General features: G+C 40.7%; 1 protein-coding gene across 6 annotated transcripts in view; it reads left to right on the forward strand.

Moving 5' to 3' along the window:
- Positions 1–16635, forward strand: part of ARMC8 (armadillo repeat containing 8) — a 274168-nt gene extending 257533 nt beyond the window's left edge. For all 6 annotated transcript variants that reach the window (XM_033944179.1, XM_033944180.1, XM_033944176.1 and 3 more), the window contains one exon: positions 13521–16635. In XM_033944179.1, coding sequence (XP_033800070.1) covers positions 13521–13554 — 34 coding nt within the window. In that variant the 3' untranslated portion in view covers positions 13555–16635. The remainder of the gene's footprint in view (positions 1–13520) is intronic.
- Positions 16636–17543: the final 908 nt, after the last annotated feature.

Consider the following 17543-nt stretch of genomic DNA (forward strand, 5'->3'; position numbering starts at 1 on the left):
AATGCTGATATTAGTTAAACTTAACTGGTTAAGTCCGGTTGCACAAATAGCGGGCCTAAAATTATCTGGACCAGTTTACCTGCATACCCTTAATAGTTATATTCGGCAGCAGGGTTTAACTGTTTAATCACCCCTTTTACTAAACTGCGGTAGAGGTTTCTACCATGGCCTAAAACACTAAATGCTCTGACACTCATAGGAATTCAATGAGCATCTGAGCAGTGGTGTACCAAGAGGGGGGGGGGGGGGGTGCGGTCTGCCCTGGGTGCAGCCCATAAGAGGATGCTCTGAGTGAGGGCCAGTATCATGGGCTGACTCAAGAACTTCTTCCAGCAGTAGTAGCATTCAGAATTTGCTGTTCTGCTGGTATTGGGCCTTCCTCTCTGCCAGGTCCTGCCTTCGTGGAAACAGGAAATATGCGGGACCCGGCAGAGAGGAAGGCCCGACATCGTCAAGGGCAGCGAGTTCTGAACACTGCGCTGCCGACTGCAGGGTGACAAAGTGAGGGGAGGGGGAGAGAAATGCTGGACCCGATTGGGGGAGAAGGGATGGAAGGAGAAGGAAGACCATGGAAGGGAGAAGAGATGAAAATGATGGCAGACCATGAGGAAGGAGGGAAAGGAAATGCCAGACCATGGGGGGAGGAAGAGATGTCGGGGCAAGGGAGGAGACAAATGGGAAAAGGAAAAAAGATACCAGAGCATGGATGGAGAGATGGAAGGGAAGGGAAGGAGAGGAGAGAGATTCTAGGGCATGGAGGGAGGGAAGGAGACTGAGATACTAGACCATTGGGAAGGGAGGGAGAGAGAGGAAGGAAGGAAGGGAGATGCCAGAGCATGGAGGGAGAGATGGAAAGAGTAACATAGAGGAAGCAGATTTCAGACTATGGGCTGAGTGGGGGGTGGGAAGAAGGGAAAGAGAGAGATGCCAGAGCAAGAGGGAGGAGTGGAGGCAGAAAGAGAAAAATGGAAGGGACAAAGAAAGAGGGCGGATTCTGGATGGAATGGAGATTGAAGAGAAGATGAGGAAAGCAGAAACCAGAGATGACAAAAGGTATAAAAAAAATTTTTGTTGTTGCTTTAGAATAAAGTAGTATTGTAGTTGTATTGATAAACATTTATAAATAGAAAATGAAAATAAGGTAATCTTTTTATTGGACTAATTTTAATACATTTTTAAAAACTAAATTTGGACACCAAAATCCCCTTCTTCAGTTGAGGGGAAGGGTCCGCTCTGGGTGCAGCTCTTAGGGGATGCTCCTCTGATTCATTTTATATGGGGGGTGGGGGTGTTCAAAATGATCTGCCCCAGGTGTCACATGCCCCATTTATTTACCAACATGATATAGCAAGATTCTGTTGCCCTGCTTTAGTTTCTGGATAAGTTGCAGAGGGAGCAGAAAGTTGCTGGTGTCATGATTGCTCTGTCTGACTGCAGACAGGTCACTTCTACCATTCTGAACATAAGTAAACTGTTCTGTTGATTTTAGGTATTCCCTTAGAAGTAATAGTAATATGAAACATAGAAATATGATGGCAGATAAAGGCCAAATGGCCCATCTAGTCTGCCCATCCACAGTAACAACTTAAATAAAAAATGAAACAAAACAAAATTTTTGTTACCAGCCAGCGGTGGGATTACCCACAGTAAACAGCATTTACAAATATGGTGGAGAAAAAGCCTCAAGTCTTTCCATTTAGAAATGGCAATCAACTCTGATTTTTAGCCGCTCTTTTTCCATGTTGATACTAATAAAGCATGACTACAACAACAACAATTGATTAAATTATGATGTTACAAACATCATAAAGTATCAACACATCAAAATATAAAATAACATTTATACCTTGATATAAATTATTCCAGTTTCCTTCTTTCACAGGAGACATTGATACAAGTTTTCCCATTTTTTAATAGACTCATGCACCATGCTACTCCTGAAGGAAATTCCGAAAGGGTGAACATATATGAATGTGCACAGCAAAAAGAGCATGGATACTTTTATATGGTTCTTGCTTAGATGTACATCTATTTGAGTAGAACTAGGGTGGAGCTGTGAGGGAAGCTTGGGGACTCTTCTAAACTGTAAGGAATGCCTTTCACTAGGTTTTCTTCATTTCATTTAACCTATTGCTTGGTTAAAAAAAACAGGACTGCCATTCACAGTTGAACCCATAGATATATTGTATAATGAGATGAACCTGTCCAGCCCATCAAACTGTAGGTTATCAGAAGCCTTCAACTCCTCTGATTTTCAGACTATTTCTTTATGCAGGCCAACTCGAATAGAATGAGACAAGTGGTATTTGTGTCTTCCTATTGGTAGTTGGTTTATGACAGCTATGTAAAATACACTCCTTTTGGTTACCTCTTATCATGTGAATGTAAGAATAAAACAAGATTTGGGACATTGTACATTTATATCTTTACCACTGCACAGCGTGGCACGGGGAGATCCACTTAGAAAATATTTGTAATGATGTACGAAATCTTTTAGCAGTTAAAAGAAAAATGATTTGGATAATTTTTAAGGATCACTGATAATTAAAGATGGTAATTGGAACATGAATTTTAATGCACATTAGCTATTAACATGGAAACTGGAAAAAGAAATAAAAATAACACGCCACATTAAACACTGAAGATAGAGTTTCATATTAGGTGGCAGGGAAGGGTGCCTTGCAGTTAACACGAGTGACATTAGCTCTTGTTAACTGCTAACATAGCAAATATCAGTTTTTCTTATCCATTCTTTAAAACCTCATAATGGGAGGTCCAGATTAGAGGTGTGCACGTGGGCATAATCTCATCCACATCCCTGGTCAATTCTTTTCCATCCCTATCATATTGTTACCATCTTCTTACCATCCCCACAGTTTTCTTTCCCAGTCCTGTACCTAACCCACATGTAGATGGTCTTGTAAATTCAAATTAAACATAGAAGTGCTGTTTTCAGAATCGCGGCTTGATGGGACTATAGGCGAGTGAAATGTAGACAAGGGTCTCACAGGCCTACATTTCTGGTGCCTAGGGTCACGTCAGAATCGTGGAGAGCGGTGCATAGTGATGCAGAATTCAGCGCCACCCTTAATCACTCCCCCTTCTGGGCTTTGGCGTCACTGTGCACCAGTAGCTGCCAGGGAGGTGGGTGCTGGTCAGGGAGGCACTCGGGGCAGATTTTTTTTTTTTTTTAATCACCTTTTAATTAGTTTTAAATGACACGGTCAGTTACCGCATTGTTTATCACCAATCAAAGCAATTAAGTTAGGCTGCAGTAGGACACCTACCGCCACCTGACTTTCACCAGCATGACGAGAATCTGGCCCAAAATGTGTCCTATACTAAATTTAACACAAAACATCAAGCGTTATTTTGTTAAATATGCCAGAAAACTTAATATTAGAACTCATACCTCAGCTACTCAGTTATAGACATTTCATTTCCCTTCCCCCAAATAATTCCACAACACTGTTATTATTAGTGGCAAAACTATTGGCCACAGCTTTATTCATTACAATTTAACTTTAATACTCAATTTTCAAGAGATGAAAACAAATTGCAAATACAGACAACACTATACTTTGCCCATTTCTGCGGATCGACTCCCTGGAGCTATTCAGTAATGAAACTAGCTCCTATATCAGAATAATATTTTCCCTCATCACGCCATGTGATTTACGGTGTTGTCAAGCTACCTTAACTCGTAGCAGTGCCACCCACAAGCAAATATTTCAATTACTCAAATTTCAATCTGCCTCTGAGGGCCAAATGCACATGTATTGGCCACTAGCAGTAACAGAACTTTTCTTGTCACTGCTCCCCCCACCAAAGCTGTGGCCACATATCAAACCAGACAACTTTCTAATAAGTACTGTATGGCACTCAGAAAGATATTCCACCCAATAACAAACAAGTGCACCCTGCCAGAACAAAATAATCCTGGACAATCATAAGAAATCAGCTCATAAACTAGCACCAAGTTACCCATTGCCACTACAAATTTAGAAATTTCTACATTCACTGGCCTGCGTAATCTTTCAGTTGCCATTGGTTTCCTCGCTCCTTTCCAGCAGCGCCAAAGCAAAATATTGGACCACACAATTCGAACTTTAGGGAAGGCACATGCAGCAGATAATAAATCCCTTTTCATTTCCCAAATTAACTCCACACATTTCACTGTACACAAATCATTTCCCCCCAAATGCAACAAAATAAGAACAGGAGAGGAAAATTAACCCGCTTGATGAAGCATAGGCAACAGCTGCTCTCAACGAATCCAAATGACATGCTCCACAAATTGGGTTCCAGCAAGATTCAAAAATGTGCATGCATCCACAGAGTCAGACGTAGATATCTGGAGGAAGGGAATCTGGAAAAGAAACTGATTAAAAAAAATCATGAGCTCACTAGAAGAACTAGATAGTTCCACTCACATACCCCTTATACCGGTCAGATCTCCATCTTCCCAAGCACTGTATCAGGGCCGGATTCAAAAGGATGTGTTCTATACTCACATGGATCACACCCCAAGGCTGCTAAACCCCTCTTCAATATTGCAGCAAACAGGTATCGAGTTAGTGGAGCATCGTCCACATGGACCAACCAGTAAAGCCCACCCCCAGGTCTAATTTCACCATATTGCCAGGCATGGTGGACCGGATAGTCAGCCAGGTTCTGATTACCCCGCAAAACACACCATTCCCCTTTTCCTTCTTGATCCTTTCTAGATCGTTGAAAATGGAAATGTTAACGCTTTTCTAACATGATATCCCACTGTCTCAAACCCAGCTCAACAAGCGCATGCTGTGATGGCGCCACCAACTCATCCACTCTACATGCAGAAAAGAATGCCACAAAAAATGCTAGCTGGAATAAAACTACCTCAAACTCTGAGGAACACACCTCTGGTAGTCTCCCACACACAGTAGTTGAGCCAAATGATCATACAAACAGGGGAGATAAATTAAGCGGGGTCGATATAAAATACCTGAATGGGCATAACTCTGCAAAAGCCTCATGACCAAAATTGCATCAGTAATTTGCAATACCATAGCAAAGGTGCCATAAACAATAAAATCCACCACCCGCTGCTCTGAAACAGGAAATAGACCATCCTGCTGTTGCTGCCCATAAAACTGCAAAAAAAAAACAAAAACCCTCCAACCCACTGCATATGATCTCCACGTGTTGGGCGCTAACACGCTAACATTTAGTGCAATAGTTTCTGATAGTCCAGCAGAAGGTCTTCCATAAATCCTCTCACATCAGCATTAGGGATCCATTGGCAGCCATGGCCAATGCTCTGAAGAGGGACCACTGCAGATTCCTGGCACATGCCGGGCCAACAAACTTACATCTTAATCGCAAGCAACATAAGATAAATCATTTGCAAAAGGGGCAATGAATAGACTGGCAAATGAGTGTATGAACCACTGTGGTATTATCAGAAAAAATTACCACCTTACAATTTGCCAGCCGGGAGCCCATAGTTTCAGCGCCACCCACACCAGGAACAGTTCCTGCAGCACAATATTGGAACCCCAATCCTCCGCCTTCCACCAATCAGACCAAGGTTGTGCACACTAGGCTCCCCCCCCCAAGTAAATCCCAAATCCAGTCTTTCCCAAGGCATAAGTAAACAGCTGCTGCCAGATGCACACACTGTTAAAAGAAGCTAAACACAAGTACCACAGCTGTAAATCCTCCTTGAATTGCCCTCATCAACCGCACTTTAAGGTACGACTGACATTAACCCATGGATAACAAGGTCAATTGTCTGCAAAATTCTCGCCCCATAGATACCACTCTAGCTGCAAAATTAAAGTGTCTCATCAAAGATTGAATTTCTTTTAAACTCAATTTATGATTGATAGGCTGACAAAATCACAGCAAACAAAGATTTAACCTTTGCCACTGGGAACCGGGATTCCATTCAAATAGAGTCCAGTTCTATACCTAAGAATATCAAAGAAGTAGTGCGGCCTTCATATTTTTGCGCCAATGAAATTCCAAGCTCCGCTGCTATGTATTTAAAAACAGACATAACCATTGCATTGAGATAACCAAGCTGTCCCACTAAACAGAAGATTATCTAAATAATGAACTACTGAGTCCAAACCACTGACTTGCTCTACCACCAAATGGACAAAAGTGACAAATGCTTCAAAATAAGTGCAGGAAATGGAGCACCTCCCATGGGCATGTAAGTATCAAAGTAGTATTGCCCCTCAGATTGAAAACCTAGTAGTTGAAATGCACTAGAGTGCACTGGTAACAGATAAAATGCTGATTCGATGTCTGCCTTAACCATCAGAGTTTCCATACCCAGGGAATGCACCAAGGCCACTGCCTCATCAAACCATGCATACTGCACTCTATACAACTGTGGATCAATGAAAGAATTAACACTATATCCCACTGAACAGGAAAGATTATGAATTAGGTGAAAACTGCCGGGGTCCTTATTTGGAATTACCCCAAGGGTTGAAACAACAAAATTCTCCAAAGGATGCTCACTAAATGGCCCTGCAATGCAATCCAAGTGAGTTCCTTATTCAACTTCTCTCATCAGCTCCACATGCATTATAACTGAACTAGAAATACACAAGCGATGTCTTAAGGGCAGCCCCTCATATGGAATGGGAAAGCCCTTTGAAAACCTCACCTCCAAAAGATATGCATACCCCCCTCTTAAGAAAACTACCCAGCCACTGCTGTAAAGAGGGTAACCTAACAGGGGAATGAGCTTTGTAAAACCCAACCTGCAGTGGGGAAGCCATTGGTCCGGAAAAATTGTTCCCTTCTGGAAGATCCATTCCCCCCCAATACATCGAAAAGCCAGGTGGCCACCGGTGCACTGACTACAGCAATGTTGGAAACAACAGGTGGCTTGGCTACAATGCCCCATGTTGAATTTAAAACAGACATTGTCTGCATAACCTCCTTGAAAACCAACTCCTCTGCTAAGCCCACCTCCTGTCCCAGATACCATGGAAGGCTGTGTCTGGTTCTTGCCCCCAATCATACCTGTCCCACTGGAAAGCTCACCACTCCAGGAGGGTCCAGAAGTGGGGGCACGTATCCAAAAGGAATTTATTTGAGACGGGGTCATCTCTGCTAGCCATAAATCAACATCCTGAGCACTCCAATAATCTGCTTTGCCCTGAGCCAAGCTTCTCCTAAACGTGTCTTAATTCAACCAGCCACCACCATATGTTCAGTAGGCCCGCAAAATAATATCTGAATAACAAATAACACAATAACCCCAGACACTGGCAAACACATGGAAACCCATCAACCAATTTATAATATTCTTAGACACTCTACCTTTCTTTTTCGTTCCATCATCCTTACCCCTCCCTCTCCCTCTCCCTAGATAATAATGCAAAAAGTTCAACAAATCTACCCCTCAGTATTTTCTGTCTCCACCTTTTAGAGATACAGCAATCCAGTGGGGCAGTAGAACATAAAGCATGATCCTTTTAGGATATACTGGGATCAGCTGTCCCACTACCTCGTACCTGGGCTACCCTCACCCCACTAGGACCCTCATCCCCTCTTAAGGATGAAGAAGAAGATGACCCAGAAGGTTCCCAAGAGTCTGAAGACACTGAAACACCTGTGCTAGCCACCACAAACTCTGCATCCCAGCTGCTGGATGTTGCTGGCTGCTGCTTTAAGGAATCTTCCATTGAACTCCTCCTCTGGGGGCGCTCAACCAGCCTCTGTGCTCCACCAAAATTTCATGGAGCCCTGGCAGCTCATCTGCCAGAAACTCGACCCTGAGCCTACTGATTATCCCCCTACCCCTGCTTGAAACACCCTGAGATTCTGAAATAACACCTTTCCCCTTCCTGGCCCCCCATCCCGTCCCAACATCATCCGGCCCTTTTTTGGAAGCACCTATATCTCAAGCATCCAAGAAGAGTCTTTAAAAAGCCTACAAACTTGGTTTCTCAAGCACCAGACTACCCCTCCCTAAACACCCTTTTCCCACCAAACACTCCCATCTAGAGCACAAAACTGAAAATAGCCTACTCACCAATCCCAGGCACCCCACCCAACCTTTTCCCCTAGCTCAAACTACCCCACCCCAACCCACCAATGAGAAAGAGCCACTCAAAATCACAAGGGTCAACACAACAAAACCCATCCACACCTCTGTTACTCAAATGTACTAAGTCAAAAAGAAAAAAACTCCACATGCCACAGTCCCTCCTCCATACCATCTCTGGACCAGTCAACAGACACCTCCTGTCCCTCACCCTGGATCCCAGTTACCAGCCCCCTCATCTTCTACAATGCTGCTTCTTACATAAAAAAACATTGCTGCCGAAGCGGCCACTACCACCGTGCAGAGCCTCTGATCACTAGCACGTGCCGGCTGACACTCCTCCAAAGCCATACTACACAGCCCAACCAATGACGATGACAGAAGTAGCAGGCCCTCAAGTAACACTGCCAATGCCAACCAGAACGAAAACCCACCTTATAGCTCACCCGCCGGTACTCTCCCAGCGCTGCACTACTCTCATCGAGACCGAAAACCCACCACAGAGGGCCCAAACTAAGCAGAAGACAATACCCAAGTTTCCAAGTTTATTAGTTTTTAATATCCTGACCATCAAGCAGATGTCTGGCCGGTTAACAATGTTTTGTAGAGGCTAAAAATGTTATAAAATAAAGTGAACGTAAATGACATAGACTAGACAGACTGGAAGGTGAGGAAAATAAGGGAAGGAGGGGAGAAATTACATAGTTTAGTAAAGAAGGAGGAAGTGGGGAGGGGATAGAACGTGAGGGATAGGGTAGCATTGTTGAGGCAAGTACTTACTCGCAGTAAGAGGCAGAAAAAGGGAGAGAGAGAATCAAAAAAGAGAAAGACTTGAGAGATGAAAAAGAGTGATTTAGGTTCAATCGAAAGCATCTTGAAATAAGAAAGTCTTTAAGCCAGTCTTGAATTTGGTTAGATTTTGTTCGTCCCGTAAATATTGTGGGAGAGAGTTCCATAGTGTGGGTGCAGTTACTGCAAAATTGGTTTTTCGGGTGTAATAGAATTCTTTTAAAGAAGGAATAAAAAGGAGTTTTTGGTCAGTGGATCTTAAAGTACGAGGGGAACATTGTGGAATTAGTAGTTTATCAAGGAATAGTGGTTGATGGAAAAGTTTAATTTTAAAGGAAAGTAAGATGATTTTGTAGGTGATGCGATGAGTGATGGGGAGCCAATGGGCCTCTTTAAGAAGAGGAGTAACATGTTCAAATTTACCTTTTTTGTATATTAATTTTATTGCAGAATTTTGTATTAATTGCAGTCGTCGTAGTTCTTTTTGAGGGAGTCCGTTAAGGAGGGAGTTACAGTAGTCTAGGTGGGAAATAACTAGGGAATGAGTCAAGATGTTGATTGAGTCAGTATCTAGGATAGGACAGAGTGATCGAATAATACGAAGTTTAAAAAAGCAGATTTTTACGATCGAACTTATGTGGTCGTGAAAAGAAAGCTCTCTATCGAAGATAACACCAAGGAGTTTTATTTTGGTTAGCATTTGTAATGGTAGAGATTTGATTGAGATTGTTCCTAATAATGATTCAGATGTTTTGATAGGAAGAAGAAGCCCGCAAGATTTATCGATATTAAGTGAGAGTTTGTTTAAATATAACCAGTCACTTATGATGTTTAATTTATTATTTATTTCTGTTATGTCTAAAATGTTAGTAGTATTGATTGGGTGAAGGAGTTGTATGTCGTCGGCATAAGCATAGATTGTAAATCCTATAGATTGCGCCAAAGTAAGAAGCGGAGATAGAAATATGTTGAAGAGTAAAGGAGATAAGATTGAACCTTGTGGGATTCCGAATGTTTGTGGTATGGTTGAAGCAGTTTCATTTTTTGCTTGAACTTTGGAGCATCGTTCGTGAAAATAGGATATGAACCAAGAAAGGGCACAACCTGTAATACCGCAGTCTTTTAATCTGGAGAGAAGAAGGGAATGATCAATAGTATCAAAGGCTGCAGACAGGTCGAGAGAGATTAGAATAGTAGATTTCTGATGATCATGGTAGTAGTGTATGGTTGAGATAAGTCCTAGTAGAGATAGTTCTGTGGAGTGTGAAGAGCGAAAACCGGTTTGACATGGATGAAGAACATGGGTTTTCTCGAGAAAATCTGTTAGTTGTGAGTGAATAATTTTTTCCGTAAATTTAGAGACTAAGGGTAGATTGGCTATAGGACGATAGTTTTTAGGTAAGGTAGGATCTGTATTGTATTGTTTGAGTTTAGGAAAGATGAGAGCTGTTTTCCAAGCGATTGGAACCAAGCTGTCGGAAAGAGATTTGGAAATCATTTCCCAAAGGTATGGGCCGAAGAAAGAGTAGAATTTTTTAAGAAGTAATGGAGGGATACTTTCCAAGGGGTTATTAGAGGGATTAAGAGATTGTAAAATGAGAAATAGATGAGATAATGAGGGCATTTTGAAGCTAGTAAAGGAGCTGAAGGGTAGTTGAGTCGAGTCGACAGAAGTTTGAGCAGAAAGAGTAGGTAATGAAGAACCTAATAGTGATCTGATATCTTTGATTTTAGTGTCAAAGAATTGTGAAAGTTCCGCTGCTGAAGGTAAAGTTGAGATAGGTGGGTTTTGGTTTTTTTTAGAATATTTTGAAAGCGACTGTGCAAGACTGAAGAGAGTAGAAGAATTGCGGGTAGATGAGATGAGCTTGGCGTAATAATCTTTTTTAGTTTGTTGGATAGTTTTTTTATAATGGGATGCTTTTTCTTTGAACTGAATGAGGTAATTGTTAAGGCGTGTCTTACGCCATTTATTTTCGGCAGATCGAAGTTGTCGGCGGAGAAGAGCTAGTTTTTCGTTATACCAGGGGTGGTGTTTTTTGGAGGAATGATTGGAGGTGGATTTATGTTCAGATTTGGGTGCCAGGGAATCTAGTAAGGAAGTTGTAGAAGTTTCCCAGAGAGGGAATTGTTCAATGACTGAGAGGGAAGAAAAGTCTTTAAGATTTAAGTCAAAGGAGGACTGAATAGTCTGAAGCGTTATTTTGTTAATGTCTCGAGTGATAGGGATATTAGTCGTTTGTTGATCGTGGTGGGGATGTATTAGAAGTTCTAATTGCCAGGTAATCAGAGTGTTGTGGTCTGACCATGGTACTGAATGAAAATGGAAATTTTTGAAAAGATGATTGATAGAGTTTGGACTTAGAATCATATCGAGAGTGTTTCCAGCGGAGTGTGTAGGCATGTGGATGAGTGGAGAAAGTGATAGATCGGAAAGCAAGGTTAATAGTTCAGAGGTATTATAATGATTAGGAGAGTTGAAGTGTATATTGAAATCTCTGAGGATTATAGAATCAGGATAGGCGATATTAAAGTCAGATAAGGTGGAGGTCAGGGAAGAAAGTGAGAGTTTAGATACAGGTGGGGGTAAATAGATCAAAAGGAAATTAAGAGAGGAAGAGTGTTTAATGGAGAAATGGAGAGTTTCAATTAGTGGATTGGAGGATAAGTTGGTAGTATTAGACTGAAGAACGATCGAAGTATGATAGATGACAGCTAAACCGCCTCCTTTTTTGTTTGGGCGGGGTTGAAAGATAGCTTTATAGTTGGGGGGGCAGGCTTGGGTGATGTAAGCTTTTTCTCCCTGTGATAACCAGATTTCAGTAAGACATAATATTTGAAGATTATGTTGTGTGATAATATCGTGGATTAAATGGTATTTGTTTTTTATGGAACGTACGTTAATCAGGCCTGAGTTGAGTTTAGAAGGGGAGTTATGTTGTTTAGGATTGGAAGTATTAGTGGGATGTATTGGTATGGTGATATAATGCCTAGGTCGGATGATGGTAGATGTTAAATGGGATGTGTATTTGTGAGGTCGATGACCCCAAATGGTGGGGATAGAGGACATTGTATTGGGAGGGGAAAATGAAGAGGCAGAAGGAAGAAAGTGGGGAAAATGATGAATTACAAGAGAAGAAATTAGTAAGTAACTTGTGAGAAGTAGAAGTCTGTGGGATGAAAGAAGGTTTGAAAATGGTTTAATCGAAGGTAGGTAGTGTGGAGAAGAAGTCAGAGTTAGAAGGAGCTGCATGAAGGAACGCATAAAGGAGCAGGACCTGCTCCTTAGGTGCGCTCCTTTGGTGCGCGCCTTTGCGGCGTGCGCCGCAAGGCAGGGAAATATATAGGAGGTGCTACCGGTAGGGAGAAGTGGGTGGAGTCGTCCAAGCCGCCGCTTTGCGGCGGCGGTCTCTTAGGGGAGCGAGAAGGCCTGTAGGAATCAAAAAGGATAAGCATTAGGAGAGTAGAATGAAAACAGGAGCAACTTGCAAGAAAAGGTAAAGAGAAAGACAAATACAATGGATATAACAATATTAAAAGATTAAAACGAAAGCAATGTTAACTGATAAAATAATGTTAGCTGATAAAACATATAAACTGGCAATAGTTAAGACAGAAGATACATATAAACTTATAAACTGGCAATAGTTACTTAACTGGTAGAATTGGAGCAGTTTGAGCTTAAATTAAATAAGGTAAAATAAGTAAAATAAAATTATTGTTAGCTCAGTCTGGAATAGCAGTTCAAAAAGGAGATTAAAATAGGTAGAGATGAGCCAGAGAGTAATGCAGTCAAACAATGCAGTATGGCGTGCGCCGCAAGGCAGGGAAATATATAGGAGGTGCTACCGGTAGGGATGCAGCAGTTGCTGCATCCCTGTCACTGCACCGATGCAGCAACTGCTTGACCTTTGCCAAAGAACTCCAGATAACACACCCACCAACACCAGGTAAGCAGCACCTTATTCTATGAAAAAAAAAATTATCTTTCCACCTCCTAATCTCCTTTTATCCTCAGCCTTCACCACACAATGACCCTTTTTCCCACCCAACTTTCCTTTTTCTCCTCACTTCTCTCCACCTCTCCTTCCTCTTAACACCTATCGGAACAATCACCATCCCTTAGTTCCTTGTTATCAACACTCCCTTTCCTTAACCTTGCTCCAATCCCAAATCTCCACCCCTGCTTTCCTATCAATCCCTCACCATAGTAGCCTTACAGTACAATTAGTCCAATGTTATCAGCCACCTAGCTTGACCTGGGTGGCTCCCATATTCTTATTATTAACATTGTTTTTACAGTCTATCATTTCAAATTATCTAAAAATAATAAACTATGTACAGAGCCAGACATCAGTTCTGTTCTGCGTTCCTCAATTGTTAACTAAAAAGAAAAATGAGAGAACGTTCTGATGATTTGCTAATGGCAGAAGTTCCAAATAAAGGTGTGCATGGGGACATAATCTCATCCCCATCCCCATCCCCAGTCATTCCCTACTCCATCCCCATCATTTTGCTACTGTTACCTCACCATCCTCACAGATTTCTCATTGTCCCTGTACTCATGCACACTTTTAGTCCAGATCATTGCATCTTTACAAAAGGTTTTGAAGGAAAAAATGGTACATGTAATCATCATAACGTGATACATGTAATCATATTGTGTTTCTGATTTCAGGGCAAAAACAGCACTGCAGCAGTACCTGGCATGACTTTTGAGATGTGGCTTTCCAGGCACCCCTCACATAAATGCTTGAAGAACAACAGGAAAGGTTCATCTTATTCCTTGTGAATTTGCACAAGTCACCTTGCACTGCAATTCTCTCACATGCAGGGAGCTACATAACAGAAGCACTTCAACAGAGAGGCCTCTTCTGCATTTGCAAACTTTTTTTTTCTTGAGGTTGCAGTATGTTTCCCTGAAAGGATTATTAATATTTTTCTGTTTGGGGCTTATATGTTTTATTTTCTCATGAGTCCCCTGGACCTTATAAAAGAAGAACAATCGTCACTTTCCTTGGGGCTGACAGTTGTCCTGCCTTTGCTCCAGCTATCTTTCTGTATGACTGGATACCTCAGAAGAATGTTTTTGTTTTCCTTCTTTTGCCTGTCCTTTTTATTTGTGCGTGTGCTTGAAAATCTTTAATTTTTCCCCACAGTTTTTCCAGGGTTAAGCGGTTGCCTGCTGTCTGAATCCTGAATTATAATTGATCAAAAAGTTATTTAAAAAGATAACACAGCATATACACAGTGTCTCTTGAATGACAAAACGGCTGTCTTAAATTTCCCTAAAAAGTTATTTTATTGTTGAATTTTGATCAGATGAATGTTTATAAGTAAAATATATGCATTTCTGAATTGCAGATATAAACTATCTTACATATTCTTCCATATTTTAAGAGGAAGCCAGGGAGATGATAGATTGCAATTACAGTACAAATTCTCGTGCTATGGAAATAGAGAAAATGCACCTTGCTGCCAAATAGTATTAGTGAATTATGATGTCTTAGTATGACAGAGCACTGCCTGAGGCCTCTGTACCAGATGGCAAAGCTGTTAAGCTTTCTTCTGTTTCTTGTGGTACTGTAAGGCCAAGAACGTACAGTATTAGTTCTAAAGCTACTGCTACTATAGTGACTCACAGAAGTAAAGATACGGCAAATGCAGCAGGACCAATACAGGCTCAGCAGAATCTGGCAGTAAAATCCTGCTTTGGAAGCTCTACCATGGTGATGCTCCTAGAGTGCACTGTGCCTATCAGAAATGTGCTCTCTTCAGTTACATGGCTGTATTCTTGCATAAGGTTTAGCAACGCTATAGGAATGTCCCAAACACATGAGTAGCGTGGGAGCATCCTTTCCCTGCCTCTGTGTTTTTGCTAATGACATGAACACAGATTTAGTCTAATTTATGCCATACTGTTTTTGAAATTACTTCCAAAAGAATGATCATTAAAGAGCTTCGTCCTGAAAGCCCTTCTCTTCCCGATCTGCAGTAGAATGTACAGATGACTCGGGCATCTTGCGCTGTCTTTACAGGACACAGAATCTACATGTGTCCATGCTAGTAACCGTGGTACCAGAAACCCTCTTTGCGGGCCATGTCTATGCTCCTGCGGTTTGAAGTAAAAAAAAAAATGGAATAGATAAGATGGTAACTGTAAATAGCAAGGTGTCTTCACTCCAGATTTCAAATTAAATAGCATACATAGGTCAGTAAGGTGGATTTTCAACCGACCCCTCTTGGGTGGGAATGCTTCAATGCTGCTAACCAATGCTGCTGTTCTAGGGCTTGCAGAATGTGTTTGTATTATTAGCTTGCTTTGCTTGAATTTGTTGGTGCTTTGTTTTTTTTTTAATTTTGGCTTCAGAGGTATGTTTTACTGTTTAAATTTCCTACAAACTACCAAATACAAGCACACAAGTGTGGAAAATGAAAGCTTTACTCAAAACACTAAGGAGTCGCATGATCTTGGCCACTTTAAAATTGAATTCCCATACTTAAAATATTTCTCTGTTTAATTTTTGTTTACTGATATCTCTATATGGGTTTGAAATCGTATGTTTGTCTGGAAAATATCATCACAAGTGAAGTATCGGTCATCTTCTGCCCTTCCCTGTTGATGGCAAGTTACATCAATTTTCAAGTACCTTGCTCAGACACCAACTTGGTAGTTCTGGGAAGCCCTTGCTCGACAAATGGGTTATAGAGGAGTCTCTTTTGAGGCCATCATAGTAGCAGCATTTGTCTTCTCTTCCTCCCTGGGCCTGGGTGCATTTCTGTGATGCACCCAGGCCCTACCTGTCTTACATAGTTGGATGATTAATGTGTGGGGATGCAAATTCCAGTACGCAGTGATCATTTTCTGTGCATTGTTTTTCATTGGAACGACACTAATGGTACCCAGTAGTATGGTATATCCTAGCTTATCTTTAGAGCTTGGATACAAAAATTTCAAGTCACAGTTCTCTGGGAGGCAGGTAAACAAAAGCTGTTTACTTTGTTGATGTTTTATGCACTTTGGGTTATATATATTGGCAAAGGCTACAATATAGTTATATTTAAGTTAAAAAATTTTTAAAGGGGGGGGGGGGGGAATTGCTGATTTTAGACTGAAATCTGCTTCCATGAAATCTTTCAAGCCCCAAGTAGAACTTCTAGGCTTCAATTAATGGTTTCAGTTTCATGTAATTTCCCAACACAGCCACACTGAACATTTGATTTTTACATGCCTGGAATGGAAATGACAGGTTTTGCATTATTTTGATGTATTTATATTTATTTGTTTCACTTTGAACACATGAAATAAATGTACCAAACACCTTTTCTTTATGCTGATACAGGTATAAACACTGGGAGATAAAAGAAATGGCTTGTACTTAAGGCTGTTAATAGACTTGTGTGCAAATGCATATTTGCTTGTATCTGAAAACTACAAAAAGGATTCAGTACCTCGGAAATAAAAGCCTTATTTAATGTAAAGATTAGAGGATTGTAATGTGTATAGTGCTGAGGAAAAAAAAAAAATCCTCTAACAGATTTTCAAACTGTAAAATTTTAGCTGGCAGAGCTCTAATCAAAAGAGGAATAATATTAAAATACATGCCGAGACAATCAAGAAACTGCCTGGGAAATGTGCAACATTTGCAAAGATGAGATCGCTCATATTGGTTGGTTGGATGTCAGATGGAAGAACTCTTTCATGCTCAGTTCAGCTTTGTGAATAAATATTGATGTTGCCTATGGGTATGTACAAAATATAAATAAATAAATAAAGAAGTGCTTTTCAAGGAGCCAGATGTATTCCTATTTGATGGCAGAATGAAGCCCTATTGAATGTTATTCTGCTTCACTGATTAACACCGTTTGGGTTTTTAGTCTACTGACAGGTTGCTGCAGGAACATTGGAAATTATGCAAGAGACATCCCTGGGAGAAATTGGATCTGCTGCCAGAAAGATCAACAAGAAAGTCAACACAGAAACATTTTACTTTGATGCCTTCTGTTCTCTGAAATGTCACCAAAACTGATTCTCATATTATTGCCTGTATGTCACACTGAATGGTTCTGATCTTAAAACAAAATGTAATAGTAGAGGGAGGGACTCTAAGTAAGCACATAGCGCAGTTTTTAAATTATTACATAATTTATTTAAGGAATAAAGTTTATCAAACACCAGTATGAAAACGCAACTGCCTCTAAACTTAATAAATGGTTGTATCACCTTTTGCCGGCAATAATTGCAACCAAAATCTTCCTATAATTTGACAAACAAAGGATAGCCATGGGTCAATTTGACTGGAAATAATTCATATACAACATGTACAACCAAAATCTTCAAGCCAAGCAATATCCTGGCTTTTTAAATAACACCAATGTCCTCAAAATAGGCAGTCATACAAGCTCATAAATATCAATGTACAGGCACTGGAGCCGAATCGGAAATCTCAAGTGCTCACTATCAAAAGTCCCAAAATTATATTTGAGTCAGATGACTTACATAGTGAGCTATCATCGTATCCGATTATTTACTCCACAACTGTACCTATACTTTATTTAAATATTCTTATTTTTATTATTCTTTCTTTCTTTTTTACTTTTTTATTTTTTTATTCTCCACTCCCTTTAAAATATACGGAGTTACTTAGCTTTATTCAGTTTCCGTTTTTATTTCTGTCAGTGTTTAATCTATTTCTTCTTA

Source organism: Geotrypetes seraphini, chromosome 5 (assembly GCF_902459505.1).
Source record: "Geotrypetes seraphini chromosome 5, aGeoSer1.1, whole genome shotgun sequence".
In the NCBI taxonomy this organism is placed as follows: Eukaryota; Metazoa; Chordata; class Amphibia; order Gymnophiona; family Dermophiidae; genus Geotrypetes; species Geotrypetes seraphini.